The 16,220-nt window shown below is 46.8% G+C and overlaps 1 protein-coding gene across 3 annotated transcripts in view; it reads right to left on the bottom strand.

Annotated features, from left to right (window-relative positions):
• Positions 1–10,889: 10,889 nt before the first annotated feature.
• The window catches only part of CCDC186 (coiled-coil domain containing 186), a 35,611-nt gene continuing 30,280 nt past the window's right edge, over positions 10,890–16,220 (bottom strand). For all 3 annotated transcript variants that reach the window (XM_042019354.1, XM_042019356.1, XM_042019355.1), the window contains 2 exons: positions 15,429–15,648; positions 10,890–14,782 (listed from right to left, as the gene is read on the bottom strand). In XM_042019354.1, coding sequence (XP_041875288.1) covers positions 14,699–14,782; positions 15,429–15,648 — 304 coding nt within the window. In that variant the 3' untranslated portion in view covers positions 10,890–14,698. The remainder of the gene's footprint in view (positions 14,783–15,428; positions 15,649–16,220) is intronic.

Raw genomic sequence — 16,220 nt, forward strand, 5'->3', positions numbered from 1 at the left:
CGGGTAAGCTGGGTCCCTTTCTGCTCTTCTTCAAAACTCTCCCTTTCTGTAGGAGTTATTAATTTCTAGACTCATCCCTTGTATTATCAAGAGTGGCCCAGAGCAAGGCTTGAGGTGCAGTGACCAATACGAGGCATTGTGACAGCTATTTCAGGGCCTCACAAATACAGCAGCAGCACCTGAGATCGCTGCGTGAGACAGGAGATGGGTGGTCAGAGCACCCCATGGCCAGGCTGCAGCACTTCGGGCTCACTCGGGTCTTTGTGGGAGGCCTGACTCTGGGGTCAGATCCTACTGCCCTCGTGCTGGCCAGGATGTGGCCATGGCGTTCAGCAATGCAGGGTCCCTGCGATTTCCTCAGCCGACATCTGCGGCTTGATTGCATTCCAGCAAGAGCTGATTGCCATGGTCCAGGGAGCAGGATTCAGCATATCACCTTGAGGAAATGAGCAGAGGATGGCTCTGCACGCACAGCAAATGTAACTCTGAGGCAAAACATGAATTAATGTGGGTATTAACCAGCAATTTGTCATACAGCCTCTAGAGCTAGCTTCTGATGCTGTGAAGTGTGCCGTGAAAAGCAGTGGCTGCTTCTGTACCTCCTCTGGCTTCTCTGAAGCTCTTCAGCACTGGGAGCAGGTGGATACCCCCATGCCTGTTGACTGCTCAGCAGTGGGAGAAGTCAGGAAGAATGCTCCAGCTGCTGCTGCTGTGTCACCTCTGTCCAGGGGCCATGGGGCAGACTGCAGCTCAGCCTTTCCCTCTGTGCCATGCTTCCCTGCCTGGGTGGGAGCACCAGGAGCTGGCTGAGGGCACTGCAGAGGTACTGTCTGTCCCCCCCTAGGCTGGACCTGACACAGTTTCCATTTATTGCTCTGCGGTGCCTCATTGTCCCCTCCCTGTGACACCCATGTGGCAGAAGGATCCCAGCACACACCCTCCAGCAGCTGGCACTGAATGCAAACACAGTCCAGATTCCAACGACCCAGAAGTGCCAAGGGACCCACCTGCACCATTTGTCCACTATTGCCACCAAGTTGCCCATTTTTTTCCCCAAAGCACACGCAGTTCAGCACAGCTGGCCACACTGTGCAAACCCATCACTGATCCCCATGCCTACGGAGAGCAAGAGCTGTGAGATGGCTGAGAGGACCCCTGGCTCTCATGGTCCCCTGCCTCAGTGTTACGGGGTGGAATGCTCCTCAGCTAACTGGGTTGTACTGGTTCCCTGCTGGAGCAGGGAACTGACTGACTGGCCCCGACTGAAATCAGGAGACATCCAATCTGCAATGACTAAACTCTTCTTAACTCCAGAAATCTGACAAATAAATGTTTCTTGAAAATCAGCTGGTGTTTTGTTCTGGGAAAGGAGCGAACCATCAGCCTGGTTGCTTGTGTGCAGAGGGCAGAGCCTCACAGGGACCCGCAAGGCACCAGGCAGTAACACGAGCATCTTGCTTGCCCATCCTCCCAGCTCGCCTCTCCTCCTTTGATGGGTTTGGAATGAGCTCTGGAGGTCTAACTGTGGAGAGTAATGATGTGTGAAAGCTCACTTTCATTTTTCACTCTACTTTTTTGGAAGGTGGAACATTTTAGAGTTGACAGTACCATGCTAAAGCCATATGAGGCAAGTAACTATTTTTAACAGGATGGAGACTATCTGAGAGTCTACTGCTGAATCATTTCAAACAAGGAAGAAATCATGGAATCCAAATGTAGGCGTGGGAGGGATGGGGCTGGGAAGGCTTTTATCATACACTTATTCCAATAACAGTCCAAGTGCTTCAAAACTTATGATGACCACTTAACTGAAAATGCTTGTGGGGTCACTTCAAGTAGTGGCTGCATTTTACAAAATGCTCCTGCTCTGAGAGGGAGGCAGGTCATCAGGTTAGAGCAGTTTGAGAGGCTCCCTGTACTCGCCAACTGCCTTTGCACCCTGCACCAGGCTCTGAGCTGTGCCAAATGGGAGAAGACACTTCAACATCTTGGCACTACCTTCCTTGGGCCCCCAACACCACGTACTTACTGGGTGCAACGTGCTGAAAATTTGTGGGACCACAGCCTGGGGTGAGAGGAGAAAGGGCAGCCTCAGCCCTGGTCTGGATGTCCTTCCACCCAACAGTGAAAAGCACTGCTTCTGCCTCTCCTGCCCACTCCAGCACAGAGGTAGTACACCCAGTAATGCGAGTTTGCCAGGTGAAATTGGCCTTGTGGATAAGCTGAGGAATTTTCGTCACATTTCCTCTATCTGACACATCTCAGACTTGAAACAAGAGGCCTTTCTCACTGGCAGCCGTGGACTAAGGCAGCCTCTCACACAAGGAAGAGGCAGGAAGTACTGAGTTACAACTGCCTGACAGGCCATGGCCCAAATGCTGCTAGAAGCCTCTCGCCCTTTTTGTGTGAATGAATGCACAGCCTGTTTACAGGCACTCAGAGCACAAGGGTGGTAACCACACACATGATGTTCAGCTTTGTGCTGAAGTGTGTTTAACTCCCTTGCAGGTGCAGCATTGACTTGTTCCATGTAGGAAGGTGGCACTGGTTGGGCACACCATGGTGTGGTCGTGTCAAATGCAGCACAAGCTGCCAAGCTCACGTGTGGACTGTGGGGCTGTGGAAAGAGGAGACTTGCATCTCCCATGGCACTTAGCTCTCATTTGGGGTCCCCACCCATGGCAAAGCTCAGAACTGCCCTTCCAGACCCTCCTCTTCTCCCTTTTTTCTGGTTATTTCTGATCTCACCCCTTCTCTCGAGGCAGGGCTGTGGGGAGGATGGCTCCCTGCTGCACAGCCCAGCCTGGTGCCAAGCTGACCCGGGCCCTTGGCTTGAGGAAACACGTGGTTGACCTGATGTCACTGGACTGGCATCCAGCATACTCACACTTGCACACCACGTGTGGCTTGTTCCATCCCTGCTCCTGCAATTTTGAGTAATAGGGACTGACACATGATTTTTCCAGAAAGCAATCTCTTCAGATCGAATTAATTCTGTGATTTCCAGGTGCTTCCTCCCCCGCACAACTGATGAGAACTTCCTGAAGCTAACGGCCAAGGCTGCTCGAAGCCAGGACATTTAAATTAATCTTTTGTTCTTGGGGACTCTCTGTAGCCTGATGACTCTGGGTGCTACTTCTTTCTCACTCGCAGACCTGTAGGTCCCAAAGCTGCTGGCAAAGGGGCATTTTAGGGGGAAGAGGAGGGGAGGGCAGGGTGGGAAATGGCTTGTCTGTGGGTTTGAGCCTGTGGGGAGGCTCCACTGAAAGCTCTTTGCAAGAGCCTCCCTGTAGAGCTGCTGTCTGGGTGTGGGGTGAGGGCAGCACTGTGAGTCCAGCCTGGGGTCCACCACAAATGGCCTCAAATGATCCTGCAGGGGCATCCCACTGCCTGAGGGTGAGGCCAGCACTCACCAGGAGATCCTTAGGATGTGGTAACTGAAGGTTGTGTTTAAAGGCACCAGATGACTTCTCCTTCCCAATTTGAGGGGATGCTTGTTCAGTAGGATGTTTGCATCTGAGCAACACTGACTGTGTGCTGTAGGTCCTCTGTGCATCAAGAAGACCTGAGATTTTGATGGGAGCACCTTGTATTGTGCATCTATTTCCTCTCTCCCACTTATTGGGGTTGCATCATGTTGCTTATGGTAAAGTCTAAAACACAGAAGAAGCTGTGAGGCACGAACAATAAATGCTACTCATCAGTAGATACCCCAGGAGATCATCCCATTAATAAGGGGTGATGAGTGAATAAAAATGCCTTTTACTCCCTGATCGAGAAATTTTTATCCACTGCTTTTTAGCATAATATCGTGTTGGGTCTGAGCCAGAATGTTTTTATTTTTGTGTGGATCTACATTTGCATTTTCTCATGGCTATTCTGTAACCTGACTGCATTGCCAGTATACGTAGTGCTGGCATCGTAACATCTTCGTAGCCTGTGAAAGACTTGGAGCAGAAATCTAGAGAACATACCCCACACCTGTCTCCCACCTGCAGTGCAACCACCAGTACTCATCTTACAGGTACAACCTCTCCTAACCGGAGATCTCAAACATCCTTTGGTGAAGTTATTCCTTCTTTTTTTTTCAAAAAAATGCTACATATTTCCTTATCCAGCTTTTTACTTGAGCAAGAGGCAGTGTCCTGGTGCTGAGCTGCAGCTTTCTTGCCTTGCTCTCCTCATCAGGCGGGTCTGTTCCAGTGGGGTTTTTAAATGTGGTGGATTTTAAACTAACTAGTTTGAAATGTACAAAGCTGAACATGCAGCCTTTGTGGTTACTGCAGTATTACCCCTAAGGGACAGGCCTGGTTGATGCTTTCAGTAAAGTCAAGTCCCTCTTCTTTACACTGGTTTTACTTGTGCCTGCACTTGTGCCCTTGCTCTCCTGCCAGCTGTGAGGTCAACACCCCTGTTACACAAGCGAATGTCGTCGGTGTTTTCCTTCTTGATTGTTCTGCGTGTAATTTGGATTCCACGAGCGGCACCCAGCTTATGTCACTGCATCACTTTAATGGTGTTTTTCTTGGCTGCAGGTTTGATTGTCTTGGCGTTGCAGTTAGGGCATCTCTGCAGGCAGGGATGCTCGATAGTTGCACACGCCGCCTCCCCTTTTGCACACCTTGCCCTCGCCCCTGCAAAACCAAACTGCAAAGGACTGGCTTTGCAATTCCTCCCTTGCCCATCCACAATGGCCAACACACTCCTTTGCTCCTTCCAGTTTAGTGTATCTGTACGTGGATTAAAGTTGTCACTGTACCACATGAAATCTTTAAGGTTTTCTTTATGATAGCAGTGCCTAGAAGATGCCTGCAAGGATCAGGAAGAAGTTGTTCTGCACAGGCAAAACCCAGCACTCCTGGTTGTTAAGTGCTTCTGCTCTAACCTTCACATGGGACAACAAAGGGATAAGGACAGGGAAACAGGATCCCCAGGAAATGATGGTGCAACATTACCCATCATCATAAATGCATATGCTTGGCACCACTCCTTTTCAAACCTTTGTCAGCAGCTGTGCAAAGGGTTTTCAAAGGAACTCGGAAGGGTATCTAGGTACTTTAGAGTGGTCACATTTTGCTTGTCCTTTTCTGGATGCATACCTTCCCAACCGAATGAGTTTGGGATTGTATTTTAACCTGGGCTGTTTGGCAAATCTATTCGTTACTCCTGCCAGTCCTGCTTTCAAGGTATCTCCAGCAACACAGGCATCCTCAAACAGTAGTGCAGGGCTCTTGATGGATTCATGCAAATCCTCACGTTTTTATTCCCAGTACTTTTACAACACTTTTTGCCCCAAACACAAAGTTTGCCCTTTCTTGCATGAGCTGACAGTCAAATCATACACGTTTATTTTGCCAGTAGAGAGTTGTGCCTTTTAATATTACCAATTATATTTCTTGCCTATGCTTTTTGTAAAAGAAAATCAAAGCAATCAACCCCCCTCCCAATAACAATCTTTTTCCCCTCTAAACCCATCAGAAGTTAGAATCTGCTTCTTCCTTGCCTCTCCCCCTGCCCATACACTTCTACTTCTGTGCTCTCTGCCCAGGGATGGTCCCTGCACAGCTCTGTGTCCTGCTCCTTGGAGGAAACATGATGTCAGGAATCACGAAGCTGAGTGAGGTCTGGCAGGGGCTGGGGTCCTTGGCTCCCACACAGGCAGTGAGCTCCCAGAAACATGGAGAGGAAAGAGGGAAAGGGAAAATTGATGGGGCTGCGAGCCGACACACAGAGCAGAACAGGCAGGCGCTTCCCAGAAGGAACCTCCAAAGTAAATACGAATGTGCAAGCCATTTCTGTGCCATGTTTCCAAAGAGAGGCTTTTCTGTTTCTCTTTCATATACAGCCACTCAGAAGTGCATGTTTGGATGCCCCAGGCTTGAACAAAGAGAAGTTAAGATCGTGCTGTCAGCTGTACTCCAGATCTGGGCATGCAGCACCCTGAGCACATTCTACAGAGGAGAAGGAAACCCATGACACTCCAAAAGCAAGTGGAGTTTGTTCTTGTGCCAGGATGGCCTTTCTAAAAAAACCATTTCTCTTTCTCCCCCATCCCTCAGTCTTTAACCAGCTAGCCAGTTTCTTTCCTCTCCCCTGCATATTGATTTTAGGCCTTTTTTGAGGACTAGCAGCATCCCCAAGGAGAAGGACTTGGGGGTGCTGGTGGATGAGAAGTTCAGGATGAGCTGTCGGTGTCTGCTGGCAGCCCAGAAAGCCACCCATGTCCTGGGCTGCATCTAAAGGAGCGTGGCCAGCAGGCCAGATTCTCCCCCTCTGCTCCGGCGAGACCGCACCTGGAGTGCTGCATCCGCCCCTGGGGGACCAGCAGAAGGATGAGGAGTTGTTGGAGCAAGTTCAGAGGAGGACAACAAAGATTCTGGAGGGCTGGACACCTCTGCTATGAAAACAGGTTGAGAGAGTTTGGACTGTTCAGCCCAGAGAAGAGAAGGCTCCGGGGAGACCTTAGAGAACCTTCAAGTACCTAAAGGGGCTGCAAGAGAGATAGAGAGGGACTTTTTACAAATGTTTGTAGGGACAGGACAAGAGGGAATGGCTTCAAACTGAAAGAGGGCAGGTTTTATTAGATATTAGTAAAAAATTCTTTACTGTAAGGGTGGTGAGGCACTGGCACAAGTTGAACAGAGAAGTTGTGGATGGTCCATCCCTGGAAGTGTTCAAGGTCAGGCTGAATGGGGCTTGGAGCAACATGGTCTAGTGGAAAGTGTCCCCATGGCAGAGGGCTTGGAAATAGATGGCCTTTAAGGTCCTTTCCAATCAAATGATCCTGTGATTTGTTATGAGGGATCCTGTGATATGTTATGAGGGATCAGAACCCCAGCTGACCTCCCTGGCAGCTGTGGCTGAGGCAGGCTCCTCACTGGTCCCAAGGCATCCACACAGAGATGGTGGCCAGACAGGAGCTACTCCTCTGTGCCTCATCCAGCACAGTGGTGGTGGGATATCAGCACCGGAGCCTGTGAGGCTGCTCTGAATCACCCTTTGGAAGGGCTTCACTTCCTTGCTGTCTGATCCAAGGCTGCCTTCTTGGCAGAGGCCTCCCCCCAGCAGTCAGTGGTAAACTCTCTGCTTTGGCTGATTGGTTGGTGTTTTTCCAGTGTTTGCTCTGACACATAATTAATGAAACGTGAGTGCCTCCATTTATTGCTCTCTAGAGAATCCCTTGGATTGCAAGTCCTGGCCTTTGGGGACATTTCTATTGTTTTAACTGCTACCAAAGCCAAGGGAAGTTAAATCACACTCTGTTCAGTGTGATGGGAGGGAGCTCACCTGCCACTGTGCCCGGGTGTTGCTTGCAGTTGCCTGAACATTGTCTCTAATGAGAGACATGCCACAGTGGCTCTGGCATTGCAAGGTGACCACTACCCACGAGGTCTGGGCTCTGTCACCAACCCAAGCAAGGTCAAATCACTTTGAAATAGTTGACTGATCTTTCAGCATCAACAAGCAGCCTTGGAAGACTGCGAGGAAATTCTGAGAGAGGGAAACAGTTTGACATAATTCAGGTAAACAAAAAAAAGCAATCTGCGAGCCTCGTGCTACAGGCCTACTGCCAAATCTGCCATCTCTCTTTTCCAAGGGCTTCACCTGCCTGAGGAGCAAAGGTGACTCGATCCAACCTGTGTTTGTTCAGGTCTTGGTTTAGAGGTGTGCCTACACTTTTGAGGTGCCTGCATTGTAGTCATTACCTGCTGGCAGGAGACCTTCTTGATTTGGTATTGGGGCTGGACAGGCCAAGAAAGACCATGAGGGCTCCCAAGCACAGTGTCCAAGGTCACAGCTACCTGGATTGATGGCTGCTCTCTTTATCAGGTTGGTTTATGAAGCAGAGGCTTTCCTCTGCCAATCCTTGCTGATGGAAAACACCTGCTTGGCACTAGCTGGATCTCTCTAGATCCCAGAAATGTCTGATTAAAGCCAAGCAAAACAAGGGGCTGTGGATTCTGGGGGAGGTTTTACCTGGAGCTGTGGAAGGGTTTCACTGCCAGCTGTCCTGCCTCGCTCATGGCGCTCTGGCTGCACAGCACGGAGGATGTGGGAGCTGTGCAACCACCTCGGACAATCTGCAGGTCACAGAGCAGAATTGCCAAGGAAAACAATGCTCCTTGTTTGCCTCAAAAGGCTGAGCCATTACCTGCAGTGCACCCGGAGCTGCTCGGACAGCTTTGGGAGCAGGTGGACAGGCAAAGACCTCACTGCAGGACAGACCTCCTGTTCCCCGTGCCAGCCACCCCCATGGGCTTGAGTGAGACCTAGGCCAGAGCAGACACATGGCAAGGGGAAGGGAGCAGGGAAAGGGTGTCACAGGTTTGGTTGTCAGCAGCCAGATGTTGAGCCCATGAGAAGCTGACAGCAGCTCGCTCTGATTTCTCATCTTACTGCATGGCTGAAGATCCCTTCTGCTGAAGGGTGAAGCCCTTAAATATTTTCAAGAGTCCATTTAATCAATATTGCTCTGACAATCTAATTACTAAGGTGTAGCCAGGGCAGTGGATTAGTACAAGCCACTTACAGCATGAACAGGTCAGAGCTCTGAGCCCAAGTTTGATTTTTTCAATCTCTTTGACTTGGAGAGTTTTCAGGGAATTTGCAAGCTCGCAACACAGGTCTAGGCTGACCAGCACAAGGTCTGCTTTTTCAGCCATACACTGCTTTTACCCACAGTGTTGATATAAGTGATTCTCACCTTCTTCCTCTCCCCTGTGCCAGGCACTGACCAGAGTTAAAATAATTTCAGATCTATCATTTTTGGAGTATTTTTAACCACTTCCTTTCACAGTACAGCCTCAGAAACCCTTCTGTCTGGCTGCAGATCGCAGCTTGAAAAACTCTGCCTTGCATTTGCACCCTGCTTCAGTCCATCTCCAAAGGCAGCAGCAGTTCCCAAAGAACTGCAGGCTGGAGGGCCCAGGGCAGTGTTTAAGGACACACCAGCCACCCCAGAGGGAGCAGCAGTGCCTACTGGGCTGTGCTCGCCTACCCTGTGCCAAACAGCAGCACTTTGGTCAGAGCTCACAGACTTCGTGCTTTCATCTGCTGCTTTTCCTTATTCCACACACATGGGATTATTTTAAAATAGAAACTTCTTAAGAAGCTCTTAGACATTCATAGGACCCAGACTGTTAGTGAGGAAGGTGCTTCACTTGAGGCGTTTGAGCAGCCCTGCTAAGATCAGTGGGCAGCTGCACACGGTCAAGGGCCCAGTGAAACCCAAGGGCCAGAGGATTTCCTGACTATAGGGCATCCACTGGAGCAGAACAGCAACAAACACATCTAACAGCATATTTATACACGTTAGATGAGAACAACTTGTTCAGCAGCACTCTGCTACTGCAACAGTTACATTTATGCATGCAAAAATCTCTCAAAATCTGGCACAGACCCACTGTGGTTTGATGCAAAATAGCCTAAAAACAACCGCAACAACAAAACCCCCAGCAGAGCTCGCTATTAAAAATCCCCTTAAAATAAAGCAAAGAGAGAGAGAAAAAAATAGCAGTGATGATTTCATCATTCACAATCAGCCACAGAAGAGAACTGCTAGCATTTGGTTAGATTTTTATCACCCAGTAGCTGCAGTATCAGCCTGGCTTACTTGAGCACTGAGCTCTTAACATGTGCCAAAAGAACCCTTCCTCTGCATGCAGAGCTGGGCTGGGTCAGGCTCAGACACAGACCCAAAAACAGGGGTGGGAAGTTGTTCGCCAAATGGCCGCTTGCAAATACCACCACAGTCAAAATTAGTATTTGAGGAAGCTTAGCTTCAGGCTGCTGTTTCCAAGCAGCAGCGTTAAGTACTCAGGAAGCACAAATAAACCTTGATTTTTGGTCACATCCGTCACCAACAACTGTACCTGCTATCAGTGGAAAAAGCTGGAAGAAAAACTGTGAGCTGCAAAACAATTTCAGCAAAGGGTCATGAAGGTAACTGTAGCCAGAAAATTCACTGGGAGCCATTGGCCTGATCCTGGGAAGCTTGAGGTTGTTTTTCATTAAATTCCAGCAAAAAAGTAGGATGCCCCCTCCTCTCATTTAAGGTATTCTGGGAGATACTGGAATAAACTCCGTAATTTATCACCTTCGCAGTATTTTTTTCCCTTTTTGTGGCTCCCTGCAAGGGCAGGACAACCCCTACCAATCCAATTCCAAGGTTTTTAATATAAGCACCACCAGAAACCAGACAGCATCGCTTACTATTTTTATAAGAAAAATACTGTCATGGTTAAAAAACAAACTATGCTAGATCTCCACAAGAGAATAAATAAATCAGAGGAGCAAATGTGGAGCTGCCACCAAGGACCCAGTCCTTGCTACTGGGATTGTGGGGTTCTCAAATTCACGTTATGAAAGGGAAAAGCATCGAGGGCACTTAGAGGGACTGCAGTTCTGAACTGCAGCACAGCTATCACCTGTCCACCGCAATTCCCAAGGGATGAGTACAGCAGGAGAGGTGTTTTCCCCGGGATGAGTACAGCAGGAGAGGTGTTTTCCCCGGCTGTGCTGTTCCTCCCACTAGCAGTAGAGGAGAAGAAGCACTGCCACCTCCTGTTCACCGGGCGCAATAGGAAAGCAGGGGCTGGCAGCGAGCACGGGAGGGGCAGACCCCTGCAGCACTGCTCGGATTCCCCGAGCACAGTCAGACCCGCTCGAGGGGAACGCGAGGGGTTTTGGCGGTGCCCTCCGTGCCGGCAAGAACAGCCTGCGGGCAGTCCAGCTGCTTTTAGCCCAGAGCGTTTGTTTGCTTGCAGGCATCAGGGGCTCCCACTCCTCAAGGATGAGCAGCCAGCACAGACCCCACTCTGAGAGCTGCCAGCACAACCTGGAGTCAAGGCAGCAGCAACTAATGGGACAAATCACAGACCCAAGCCAGGTTTTCATACATTTGTATGTTTATTATTTCAAAGTACAGTATATACATAAGGTATAGCAATACCTTTGAAAACTTTATACAGAAACAGGTATCTACAAAATTAAATCAACAGACATTCTGTGTACAGGACTTACACACATGGATTGGAAGAATCAACATCGTTTCAGTTAGAACATGAAAATGGGAAGGAAACACCCACCCATCTCGGAAAAGCTCTAAATACCACCCAGCTCCCTCTGCAACACAGGCACCTGCCCCTGGACAGGTGAGACACGGTACACCTGATTCCTTGTGCCACGTACTGCTGTCACAGGGACTGGCACAGGAAGGGTGAAGGCCGCTTGGGATGGGCCTTGCCCTCTGAACCCCTCCCTAGATTCGGGTCTTTGCAGCATGTGGACACTCAGCTTTACACCTGATGCACTGGGAAGTCAGACATACCATTTCCAAATTTTTCTTTTTTTCAGTTATGAGCCAAAACATGGCAATGAAAAACATTTTAAGAGATACTACAGGTGTTGCCAGCAACAAATGAAGATAATGAGAAAATATTCAAGGAAGAAATCAATCTCCAGTTTTCTGGATATTGTAACTAAAAATATTGCACAAGTCTGTGTGGCAGCAAGCCAGTGATTTCTATAGCATAAAATAGGATTCTTCAGGTCAGAGAGTCTGGCTTCAGACAATGACAGTGCTGGATTTTACAGAAGGTGGAAAAGGATAGGCAGCTTTCTTGTAGGGCCTCTAGCAACATCTGTATGTGCGATGTTTGAATTCAAAGAGCACCCTGAGTATTTAAGAAACAGATGTTTAAGCTTGTAAGACAGAACCAGCCACAAGCTTGGAATTTTCAAAAGCAGCCTGTGGCAATAACACATCTAATGGACACTGAATTTCAGTGACAGGCATGTAGCTAAATGCTCCAGGCTGCCTTCATGATTAGTTTATTAATTTACCAGTTTATCTCCAAAATTCAGTTTATCTGAGGACAGTTTTCAGTTTCAGGTTGATAACACAATTTCCAGAACAAGGGTAAGTGGGATGAGATCGCTACACAAGCCTTGCACCCACCCTGTACCAGCTGGTGCTCACCTGTGTGAGCTACCCCACAGAAAATGTTCTCGGTATTGCACCAAGAGCATCACACTTCTGACAAGCTACCCCATGGAAATAGGGCCAGCAACGTTTTATGGCTGATACATCAGTGCCTCTCAAAAAGGAGGAACATCTTTATGCCAAGTGCTGGTTGATCCCATCAGGTACGCATCACACCCTGGGCTGACTGGAGAGTCACTTGCCAATGTGCAAGCCAGAATGACTTCTCCATCTCTAGCAGATATGCTTAAAATAACACCTGTGGATGACAGCTTTGGTCCATGAAATCACCATGCACAATAAACAATGTGTATTTTGGCTGCTTTGCGTGTCTCCATGACCAAGGAAAAAAGAAGTCTGAGAAGTTATTAGTGCTACAAAGAGCAAGCAGCATTTCCAGCAGGGCAGGAGGACAGCTAACAAGGTTTCTCAACTTAAAAGGAGCAACAACCATGCCAAAAAGAAGTAAGAATTTCCACAAAGCCATTGCACTGATTCCATCTGCACCACACCCCTCCTTCATTCACACTGTACACCTGGAGAACATACATTAAAAGATTACAATATTAACATGGTATCTAAAATACTGGAGTCATTCAGCTGAATGCCTGAAAACATACAGAGATCCGGTACATTAAATCCTGAAAACACAAACATACAAGAGCTAAGCTATGTTTCAGCATGCAAATTGTTCTAAAGTACTTTTTCTCAGCAGAAGGTCCAAGCTCAGTCATGAACAACTGTCTGTTCGCTTCCTGGAAGCTGCGACCAATCTGTTTCAGCAGTCAGGTATTTTCACATCACTTAAAACAACAGTAAAGCAGAGGGTAGTCCCATGACTGGACTGGCCCAGATTTCCTAACATTTCAGATAACCATTGCTCTCAGGAATTAGAAAAATAGATGTATAAAACCCCACCCAGATTAAAGGCTTGCAGTTTCTATATAATGCTCGCTCAGGTTTTAAACAATTTGTTCCCACTCTCCCTTTCTAAAGGAATACTCAATCCTTTGACACTGAAGGGACCTGCCATCCCAGACTCTTGAAGCTCTCTGGACCACAAACCAGGCCTTAATCCCACGAGGACTTTTCAGAGATGCCCATCTTTAAATGAACAAGGAAGTTCTACTATCTTGAACCTAACTATTCACACCAAATTAGGCTCTTTTGCTCAATTGGTTTTACTACAAAGCTCAGGCAACTCAGTGGCATCTGAAAATGGAGTTCACAGCCCTAAGTCACCCAGACGTCTGATCAATTATCCCCCTCTGTGCTGCCAGATCAAGTCCCTCATTTTGTGTACGATGCAAACAGTGTCTGCAGTAAGACAGATTTTCCCCCCACACCCCCCTTTTTGATTAAAGTAGCTAAAGCATTGCTCTTGTAAATGTACATTGACTCTTTTCATGACAATAGGAAGTTCAAGTACTTAATAAAAACCTGAAGTATGTATTTACACTGTGATCTGATCAATTTATTTTGGTCAAAAGATGACAGATACAGAAACTATGCACTTACTGCTGGAATAAAAAGATATTTCAGATCCTGTATATTACTTATCCTGGAATTAAAATGTGAACATGATGTTGTGACTAACCCAAATCTGGTCACTTTGATAGTCTTCCTCCATCACCCCCTCAGCCACCGAAGGACTAAGTAACAGCTCTCAGTTTGTGCCATTTTGAACAACTAATTCTTCACAACAGTAAAATCAAGGAGTTGCACAGATTTCTGTGCCACTTTCACAGTCAACAATAGATTAAAATCCCATTTAGATAGATTTCTTATTTCTTACCATTATTTTCACTAGTTGGTCTAGCCACAGATAATGACAAAATTTAGCTTCCATTTGTCTTTGAAAACAGATGCAATCACCATGTCTACATGTACGTATGTAACAAAGGGCAGCTAAAACTCCTACTTCTTAAATGCTGTTAGTTATGCAGAAGCCCAGAGAACTTTATTAGCCAACTATCTGTATCAGACTTCTTTAGATCCACATGTCTAAGGATCAAGGGTTTACAAGATTTGCTGAACTGACATTGGTTTCAATTACATGAACTCAAGAACTGAATCAACACTTTCTAATCCCTTAGTTTTACTGTTGTTTCATGCCTCTGGAATAAAGAAACTGACCAGCTGAATGTTAATCTAAAGCAGAAAATATGCAGTATCATGGCCACCACTTAAAACCCAAAATTTTGTGACAAAGCATTATTCCATGCCTATGTCAAAAATGCTTAATCAACTCAAAGATCAGAAATAATATGCAAGAAAGGAAATAAATGTCTGAAAGCCCTTAAAGCTCAGTAACACTGGATATGTTCAACAGCAACTAAGACATAACTGGCTTTATTTTTTTTTTAAGCTCCATCTTTAAGTGACTGATTAATTACACAGTGCAGAAATTAAAATCTCATGGCAACTCACTCCAAACAGTCTGCACTGCAAAGCATCTGTATGTCATTTCAAATAGAAGTTCCAGATAAATGTAGTGTGCAGTGAATTTCAGCAGTGCCTCAGGCTGGTACTGGGTAGACAGAACCACATAGATGCCAAACCCTGTTGATCTCTCACACGAGTGAGCCTGTGTGGTCAAAGGCTGCTTCTGCAAAACCCCAGATGCTTGTGCTGGCAGGCAGAATGTAAAACACAGTGGTCTGTAGCACCTGCCTTTTCTGCATCTTCACGTTGGTTAGTCCCCAGAAGTTTTAGTTATGTCTGCTTTATTCTCTGTTCCAGTTCATGCTTGTGTTTAATAAGCCGTTCTATTTCTGTTCCTAGAGTTTGCAGGTTTTCCTTTAGAGGGGGGGAAATGATAAGGTAAGTTATACATGGAAAATGAGTCCATCAGCACAAAATGCACTAATAAGTCAAAATTACTGTTTATGTCAGCAGGTTGATACTTTCAAGTATCCAGAACAAATGCAAATGATTAGACAGAGCTGGAAAAAACCAAGCTCATTTCAATAGAAGACTCAAAGCTCTGGGCAAGTCTTTTTTTGCAGTTACCAGTATTCTACAGGATGCCTAGAAAGTATAGCATCCAAGGGGAATGATAATTAGAGGAAGAGATCTCCAACTTGTGCACAACACTGCAGCTCAGCTGGCAGCCCGCACACCATTCTCCAGGCTGCCACCTCTCCCTGGCAGCAGATGTTGCTGCCCCAGGAGCTCAAGAAGAGACCCTGCCCTGCTGAAGGCACAGGCACTCCAGAACTTATTTCAAGCAGCAGCCTATTAGTGCAGCATGCTCTGACGGTCCTGAGCTGGAGGTACAGCAGGGATCATATCACATAACTCCCTGGTTAACCCCAATGCTATCAGTGGCACCAAATCACAGTGAGTTGACTTCTGAAAAGCCTTTTAGCAGCTTTTCTGCTGCTATCTGAGGGAGTATCTGAGAACCACAAGAATGTGTGGAAGAACTGGCACAGCTACTCACTTTCAATGTAATATTCTTCAGTAATGTATCCTCTAACACAGCCTGAAGCTTCCTGTTTATCTCTAAGGAGAGTTCCAATGTGAGCCCACTGTCTGCAGGGTGAGATGTATACAGAGATGCCATAATCCCACCACGCCTACTCAAGTGTACTTTGTTGAAGTCAGAGGCCTCTGATGACAGTGTTCCAGCTTCTTCCCGCAAAATATAACTCTGAATAATTCTGGAGGATAAAAAAATAAAAAAAACAACATCACAGCATTACAAGGCAGAGAAGAGTCAGACATTGAAGTAACTTCAGATTCCTGACATAAATAATTTTATTTTCAAGCAGTACTGTATTACCAAAAAAGCAGTAAAAAGTACTCCTGCAATTTCTAAGTCAGAGGAAAACCTGGGACACCAATAGTGATATAGGAGATCCTGATACGCCAAGACACTACAATGTTCAAGGTCTACTTATTTGGAAGTATTCTGAAAAGCTACTGGGACAAAAAAAGTACTTTAAAGAAGTCTCTACTTTTCTCTGCTGAAAGACTCCAGACACTGAATCTTAAGCTGTCTACACATGAGACAAAAATTACAAAGTCGCTTCTCAAGAGTCTTCCCAAGTTGTGATCATGTTCTGTGAAATGGGACCAGCTGGGTATAAATGTCTGGACTCATTAAGCAAGGGCTACTCCTAACAGGCAACTGCACCTTCCAGAAGCAGGTATATGCCAGTGTTTCTTCCCCTCCTAACTGGACTTCCGGACATTATCCTGTAAGATGAGATTTTTATTTAAGTGGAATCTT

The sequence above is a fragment of the Corvus kubaryi genome, unplaced genomic scaffold (assembly GCF_017639235.1).
Source record: "Corvus kubaryi isolate FWS band 111438036 unplaced genomic scaffold, C.kubaryi_AGA036_p1.0 138, whole genome shotgun sequence".
In the NCBI taxonomy this organism is placed as follows: Eukaryota; Metazoa; Chordata; class Aves; order Passeriformes; family Corvidae; genus Corvus; species Corvus kubaryi.